Source organism: Fulmarus glacialis, unplaced genomic scaffold (assembly GCF_000690835.1).
Source record: "Fulmarus glacialis isolate BGI_N327 unplaced genomic scaffold, ASM69083v1 scaffold33761, whole genome shotgun sequence".
Classification (NCBI taxonomy): Eukaryota; Metazoa; Chordata; class Aves; order Procellariiformes; family Procellariidae; genus Fulmarus; species Fulmarus glacialis.
In genome coordinates, this window is record NW_009191479.1 from 34,882 (window position 1) to 43,692 (window position 8,811).

The 8,811-nt window shown below is 36.2% G+C and overlaps 1 protein-coding gene across 1 annotated transcript in view; it reads left to right on the forward strand.

Moving 5' to 3' along the window:
* LOC104083285 (low-density lipoprotein receptor-related protein 1B-like) overlaps positions 1-8,811 on the forward strand; it is a gene marked incomplete at both ends in the record, with an annotated part of 48,781 nt that overhangs the window by 33,811 nt on the left and 6,159 nt on the right. Inside the window, 2 exons of the mRNA XM_009586709.1 lie at positions 4,473-4,665; positions 5,140-5,265. Coding sequence (XP_009585004.1) covers positions 4,473-4,665; positions 5,140-5,265 — 319 coding nt within the window. The remainder of the gene's footprint in view (positions 1-4,472; positions 4,666-5,139; positions 5,266-8,811) is intronic.

The window sequence follows — 8,811 nt, forward strand, 5'->3', positions numbered from 1 at the left end:
CCCCCCAATTGTTTTTTTTCTGGTTAACATAACCTTTTTGTCCTAGTAACACCACAATGTTGGAAGGGCAGAATTTGGATACTCCAGATTAAGGCTGATAGATTTGTTTATCCAGCAAGAGATAGCACTTTTTCTTTTTATTAAAGCAACCACATAAATAACAAGAAAAACAAGGAGTCTGGTCTAAGTGTTTGTTTTTTAGGTGGCTAAATCAAATACATAAAAGTTATGACTTAGATTATTTTTTTCCTCTGGCTGTGCAACTGGTTTCCCTGTATCACAGTCTCATATAATTTTTTTTTCATAGATTCCTTGTTTATACTCTTTTAAAAACAATATTCATAACTCAATAATAAATATGGCATACTATTTTATGTCTTTCATTTGAAAGACTGAAATACATTAGCTTATTTTAGATTAATGCGTTCTGTATAAGTCAGTTCTGTCAGACTGAGTTTTCTGATACTCATCTAACGTTATTTGTTTTTAGATTACTGATACTGCTTTATACTTGTATAATGATTTTATTATGCAATTGACTTTAAATTGTCATTAATTTTAATCTTTTTAAATGTAGTTTTCTATACTAGCTTGTCATTCTGTTATAGACCTCTAAGTAGATTTGGGTATCTTTAGAAGAGTAAAGAGCCCTTAGAAAACCTTTAAAAGCTTTATTGGATCGCACTGTCCATTTATTAAGCATTTTGAAAGAGAAGTATTATCAATAAGCCATTCATTAGAGTTAAAATACTTAAAAGCAACTCCTATTTTAAGCTGATGCATTAACTTTATGCACACATCTTTAAAGAAAACCTTTCTATAAAAGTTAAGCATTGTCATGGTAAGAATTGTTAAGAATCTAATTCTTACAATCTAATAAGAATTTTTATATAAAACATTCAAATTATAGTATTCTGGCACAAATTCTTGTCTGTCTGACATGTCTACCTGACTGGCTTCTCCCCTTTTTCAATCATGTTTTTATAGAGAAACTGCTACACATACCTAAAATTTAGAGCAGCTATATGTTAAAACAAAAGCTGTCTGGAGAATTTAAAAATCAGAACTTAAAAAAGAAAGGATCATAGTTAAAATTAAATTACCCTGATACTTGTGACATTCCTCCCCCAACCCCAAGTCTCCTTATCTCTTTGCAGGAAGCAGAGAAAACTTTTCATCTGTTATTCAGAGCTCGAAGGACATGCTGTAACTGAATGTCAGTATCATTCAGTATTAAAACATGTGATGTGTCTGACTTCACTGGTTCATGCGGAAGGGATGGTAGGGATGTCTTATTCAGGTTTCCTTAATATTTTAAAACTGTACATATATTTTTGCAATTTTTGGTATCAATTTAGACTTATGATAAAATATGTCAAGACAGGGTCTTTATAGGATTGATTTTGTTTCATACTGTTAAAAACCCTGTTTAAAAACTTCCTACTGTAAAAAAAAAATCTGTTCAGTTCAGATCTTTGTAATGCAGAATGGCAATGCATTGCTTTTTTCAATGTGTGCACGTTCATTCAGTACCACATTTCCCTCTTCTGTGATCGAAAACATTGCTGATGACCATAATTATTATTACTTTTTTTCTGTGGTACAGTGTGCTTTTTGGCAGAAAGGCCTTTGTGGAAAAGGTCTTAAGCATTTATACAGTACTGCAATAGTTTGAGGGAGTGCATGAATGTGGCCTTTGTGAATTAAATTTCTGTGACATTGTGATCTATATCATGCTTGACTAAATTTGATGGTTGAGGTTGTACCTTCTAGTTCTCTTTACCTGTGTATTGTCTGCACATGTTAAAAAGTTATTCCATGTATGGTACACTGTGTAACATAGATGGTCAGTTTCTTATGGAATTGTGTCCTTTTTTCCTCTGACTCAGCATACACAATGGCTCTCCAATTCCAGCACACATTATGCAACCTTATTTGAACAACAGGCAGCATATACTGCAGTTTTACGATTGCGGATTAACTGGGCATTATGTTTGTGTTGATATTGTGCTTCCAGATGGGATACGTGAAGAGGTTTTTGCCTGTATTCTCGTAAGTGGGAGCAGTGCTTTGGGTCATTTGCTGCTACCCAGCCACTAGTTTATATAAAACTTGCTACAGGTTGATTATCTTGGAGTTTTTACAGTTTGAAAACATCATTTTTCTTACGTTTGAATGGTGATCACTGATTCTTCCTTGGCTTTCTTCTCTGTGTTATGTATTTGGGTATATGCATTCCCTGAAAGACTGCGGCAGTCGTCTTATGTCTTGATCCAACGCTTATAAGATTACTATCAATAACTCAGAGGAGTAAATCTGCAAAGTGCTGTATTGGCTTCCGTCATTATTTTTGTTAGAGACAAGCAATCAGCAAGAAAAAAGGAAGCAGGAAGTAGAGGGCAGACCCTTTTGTGCTTCCTACCCCTCCTGGGCGAGCCAGATGGGGCCACCCAAGGAGGATTTCAGTAGGGTCACAGTGTAAGAACCTGAATTTTTGTTACATGATCCTGCTGGTGAATCTGCAGATATCTCTGACCAGAGCTGCAGACAGTGCTGGGAAAATGAACATGCAAGCTGTACAGAATACAAGATTTAGAAACATAGATGACTTAAAACAAGTTTGATACACAGCAAATTTGGTTGACACTGAATCCTCAGGACTTAAATGTGATTTGGCAGGTAACCAAAGGATGAACAGGCTTTTAAAGAAGACTTTCATTTTCGGTTACTTCTGATCATGCAGGAGTGCTATCAAGATTTAAAAAAAAAAAAAAAAAAAAAAGTCAGTCATTTTCAGCATTATTGTATAAACTAGAATGTTAAAAGGGCTGTAAAGTTGGCCAAAAGCTGGCAGAAATAGGAACTCTTCCTTTTGGATGCTGAAATAAAACCAGTGTCCTTGGATAGTGCTGTGACATCATAGAGGAAACCTTGGTGAATGAAATGCTACGAGCATTAGTGAACAAACATTCCTGGATGTTAGCTTTTGTGACCCTTTATTTGGATCTCGACTCTCGCAAGGTTGAACAATGATGATCAGTTCTGCAATGAATTTACATTCCTTTGTTACAATTTAAGAAAAAGTATGATGGTGTTACAGAACAGAGAACGCTGAACAGAGTAGTGCCTTCCTTGGCATTGGTTGTGACTATAAAATCCTTCAAATTGGGACAGTTTCACATTACCATGGAGAACTTATTATATGAGATTGCAAAATCCGCATGGCCAGATTTTGTACAGATCTTTCAGAAACGTACATGATTTTTTTTTTTTTTTCCCTGAAATGTGTCTGAATACGAATAGCATAGGCTTTTAAGAGTGTATTATGAAAAGTGTTTTACAGTAAATGTGCACAATTGCGGAAGAGGTCTTTTTGCCATTAATACATTCGCACCTATCTTTTAATACTTCTAATTTTGAAAAAAGATTAGTTAGAGAAAAGTTGTCCTCCTGGGACATTTATCACTGGAAAAAGTCTTCGCTGGAATAAAGGATTTGCTGGTCAAACCTTCTTACAAATAAACAGACATATATAAAGTGCATAGTGGTGCAGAATTTGTTATAATTATCTGATTAAGAAGTAATTTTGACACTATATCTGTATAAGTGAATTTAAACATGGCCAGGAATGCTCCTGTGCACTGAATACAATTATTTGTTAGCAAATTGTTGAAATGTCCACGTGTCTCAACTTTGCCTGTGCAAAGAGCTAATGCTTTTTCCAGACAGTTCTTGAGAGTAGTTTGGCACTGAGTCAGTCCAAGGACATTCCCAAAGGCATTTTGCAAGCTGCTGTTTTGGAGTCTGTTCACTCCCTGGCCCTGGGCAGGGAACTGGCAGAGGTGTGAACAAACTGCCACTGAAGCATTACTTGGTATTGAATACCGCAGAGTTAGGGCACCTTCTTAATCTCCAAGGCATAGCTGTAGTGAACTGCAATTCACATTTTCTTTCTATGTTTTAAACTGATAATTAGTATGGTGACTGAGGAGATTTTTTTTTAATTGGAAAACACAAAACATTTATTGTCTTGGGTTCAAGTTTCTAATGTGATTGTAGTGGTGAACGCTTTTCAGTTCTGAAACATGCTTCTGGCTTCGATTCATAAAGACTCAGAATTTTTAGACTTTCAGCCATACTACGGTACCTCTTTTTCTCTGTTCTGTTCGGGCTATTAAGCAGGCAGTGTGCTGCATAGGTATTTTTACAAGCACATTTAGATTACTTAAGGAACAGATTCCTGAATTTCTGAAGTTTGGACGTATCGAGAAATAATAAGTAAACCCTTGTAGCATCCTTTTAACACATTTTAAGTGCTGTTATCTCATTCTTCCAGGTGCTGTAAGTATAGAAAAATTAAGTGTGTTGTCTAAAACTATAAAGTGATGTGAGTCACAGTTTGCGCTTTTAAAACTTCTTATTCAGAGACAGCATTCCTTCTCATGCTTCTCTTCTGTACTTATGTATTCTAGGTAATTGTCAAATCTGGACCAGGTACCTTTCTCAGCCTGGCTGTATATGATGATTATATCTTCTGGTCAGATGGAGTGAGGAGAGCTATTCTGCGTTCTAGTAAATATACAGGAGGAGATACAAAAGTTCTTCGTTCTGATATCCCACATCAGCCAATGGGCATTATTGCTGTTGCCAACGATACTAACAGTTGTAAGTCATAAAGCAAGAGACACTATTTTGTTAATTCCAGTATCATTCATTTCAAGAATTTTACTTAGTTTTAACCAAGTTAAAACATTTCATGGTGTTTCATAATTTTTTTTTGTTGTAGGAACTGTTAACAAAAGATGGGATATAACCTCTTCCCCAAGTAAATAAATATTATTGAATGACCATTTTCTGCTATGGACGTTGTGCTTATTTGATAGCAGTTAAATCATTTCCTGTCAAATATCAGCAGTTTTGAATGTTGTGGGGGTTTTAAATTATTATAGTCAAGGTAACTCCGTTTGTTTATCTTTAGTATGCTAGCATCTGAGGCACGCTGGCATTTTCATCTGACTGATAAAACTTGAATCAATTGCCCATGAATCTGAGATGCGGTGATCTTTGCTCTCTCAAAGGCGTTGGCCATTGAAGCAAATTTAATAAAACAGACTCCATCTTTTATCATTTGTTTTTCAGGTGAGTTATCTCCTTGTGCACAAATGAATGGAGGTTGTCATGATTTATGCCTTCTGACTCCTGATGGACGAGTGAACTGTTCATGTCGAGGGGACAGAATACTGATAGATGATAACAGATGTGTGAGTAAGTAATACTAGCTGACACAATGCTTTTCTATGCTCTGATGCAGTTGGCTATCATAAGCAAAGTTGCCCAAGCCATTAATTTTATTGCTTCTATATACTGTAAAAATTGATCTGGCAATTCAGCACATACCAGGCTTTTAACTATTTTATGTCTTATAAGGCTTTTGGGAGGGTTAAAAAGCATTAATACTTATACTCTTCTTAAATTCCAGTTTGGGTAGCTGTGTTCTACTGAACATTTCCTATTTGCAATTTGTTTCTATTGAGTACAGATATTTTCATTTCATGTCCTTAGACATATGAAATAATTGTAACTTATTAACCAGCTATTGTATTTAATCATGTAGAATTGATGTTTTAGTAATTTGGGAATGTATCCCTTTAAGTTGGCAGACTCCTTAGAGACTGATTTTGTTGGAGAATATTCTGTTTTACACGGTTCTAAGTTCTTCTCACATCTTCCCATGCTTCCTCTGAACCCGTATGTCTCAGAACATGATAAAGAAAATATGAGAAAACTATTTTTTCATAGTTCAGAAATGGTTCAGAATATATGGTCGTCCACTGCAGCTTCTTTAGATCACACTGTCCCTGTGCAGAATTGATGTTTATGAACATGGAAGCATGCGCTGGTAGTTTGGAAGTGTATATATATATCACACTCTGCACTCTTCTAGCTTTTCTAATAATTTGGAGAAAATCTCTGTCACTTTGCTAATGCTGTGCCTTAGCAGGAGTGAATTGACTGGAAAGCCTTGCGCTGTTTCCCCAGGGACAACACACGTTCATAATGTGGAACATGACCTTGTGCTTCTCCCCTCAACAAGTGTAGCTGGCTGGATTTGGAATGGAGGGAAAGCTGGGGGGGGAACCATGCAGTTCCTTATGTCTTTGTTAATGTCACTGTATTGTAGCTCTTCTGTCACAGTTAGAGACCCCTTCCAAATTCCGGTGGTTTATTGGACCTTTACCTCTGCGGGGCAGAAATCCCAACTCTTAGATCAAGTTCTCCATTTCCATATCTGTCTGCCAAGTACTGCCTGTTCTGCTGCTTCAGTTTCATAGCTCTGACCCACCTGCTTTCTCTAAATCAAATTTTTTTATCCTGACAGTAGAGAGACACTATAACATTCAAGAAAAAATATATTTCAGTTTTGTATATGATTTAGCAAGATTTACCATCCTGGTAGAAGCTTAGACAGTTTACCTGCTTCAGACTCTACTGTGGCAGTCTGTTGCTCCTGAACAACCTAACAAGTGGCTTCTCTTCTACTGATACAGAGTCACTTTTAAAATGCTAGTCTGTATATGCAGAGCTGTGTTGGTGTGGGATATTAAGAGATATAGTCCTTCATTGATATATCTGTACTGGTTATCTTGCAAACCTACTCCTTTACTAATAGAGCTTACTTTGGCCATGCCACTGATATTTTTCATACTACAATGATATTAGGCTTTCCTGGTACATCTGAGTCAATAGTATTTTCATATCAGTATTTTCATAACAGGAAAGAATACTGTTGTTTAATGATCAGGTGAAGAAGACCAAGAAGTGTGCATCTAAGGACAGTCTTACTCTCCCTCCCACCATATGCCTTTCATCAGCAATAACAGTTGTGTAACTGAATGATGACTTAACTAACTTGCTTGACTGGGAATCGGGATTTTTTGGTTTTAGACCTAGTTTTAGTTGGATCAGTGAGCAGAGCTTGTTCAACTTGACACTGCAAGATCGCTAGAGCCGCTAAAGAGAACTAGTGAGAACAGAAGACTGTGATGAGGGAAAGGGTAGAATTACACCTTTAAGTATCGGTGTGATTTTAAATTGGCTTAAGGCATCCTTAAGGCTACGTAGCTTTGTGAGGAGCCTGTAATTAGTTTCATGCCATACCGAGCTAATTGCTTGGTTATTGTATCTAAGATTTTAATCCTAAGATTTCTTTTGTCATGTTTATTTTGGATTCATAGCTTTGCCTCTTGCTTAATTTCCTAAAATATTGCTATTAAATGAAACCAGATGCATACATTAATTATGCAGATAATCAGTATAATCATACAGTAGCTACCAATATGTCCCAAACAAATACATGAATTGCTACAGTTTTGTTCTGCACTTTCACACACTTCATAGCTCACCTTCCACCTTTATCTCACACATACATGTTGTTGTTAGTTGTTAACTAAATCTTTACATAGTGCATTATAAGGTCACTGAGACTTCACAGAAAGACCTGGTTCTGTAATTAAATACATGGAAGTACGAGGGTTAAAACTCTTATCCTTCACAACAGGGAATATACAGCTGATCTAGAGTCAAGATGCAGTAGTAAAGTAGTGTAAAACTAACCTGTATTACATTTACAGCTCTTATTCAAAAACTGCTTTAATTGATGTATAATTGAGATATAATGAATTTTACAGATGATTTGCAGTGATAAAGTTTTCAATTTAAGCTATAACACTGTTTCAGAGTAGCAGACTTTTAGTCTAGTAACAGAATCCAGTGATCAATTGATATTGTATGGACAGGTATCTGACTGTTAATGGTTCAAAGATATTAATTAAACTTTACTACTTTACAAAAAGATATTTTCCACTAGAGCCAAATATTTCTGCTTCCTGCAGATGGACTATTACCACCAGGCGCTTATAATCACCTTATTTCACCCTCCCACACTGCCAGGTTTTATTGATTTTGATCATTCAAGCGACCTCTTGGAGCCGGAAAATTTCCTTAAGTTCCATTGCCTACCAATTTGCACTTGATCTTGTGGGTCATGTCCGTCACTTGCTCCGCTAGCATTCTCCCATCCCTTTACCCATGAGATAGCGTATGGTAAAGTACAGGAATTGCTAGAGACTTGGAATTAACTGCCGCCACCTTCTCTGAATCTGGCAAGGAATTTTTCCTTCATTGCTAGGCTGTCAAGAGCCTAATGGGTTTTTTTACTTCCACACAGCAGGGCAGAAACCTCATTGGCTGATAAAGAAGGCAGGATCAAATTGTAGTAGATTAAAAGTTTTTCAATGCTTGGTTAAGGTATTTATATCATAAACATTTCAGTTTCCTAGCTTAATTAGAATCAGAGAAAATACAAGAAAGAATTGGAATTCTTAATGTCTGGAGCAGTACGAAGACAAATCTTTCACTGATCCTCGTTTTACCTTCATTAAATGCAATGGACTTTATTTCATGTAACTTTAACTCATTGCATGAATGCAATAAAAGACCTGGTTTGTTTGGAGGTGGGAGAGAAAGATGGCTGTTGGCATCCCAAAGAGGTTGAAAAAAACCACAACCAAGATAAAAAACATAACTGCTATTATGGAAGTAAGATACTACTTTCTTAGTAATAGTTATGATTTTAAAATATCAATCATAATTACTACTGAGAGAGATAAAACTATCTACAGGCACCCATTGGGTCTGTCTAGGGCTATATCAGATGAGTTACTGAAGTTGAGCTTTAATTAAAGCACTTCGTCTCACCTGTTTCTTTACCTTGTCAAGGCAGTGATCAGCAGTGGAAGTGGAAAAGGTTCA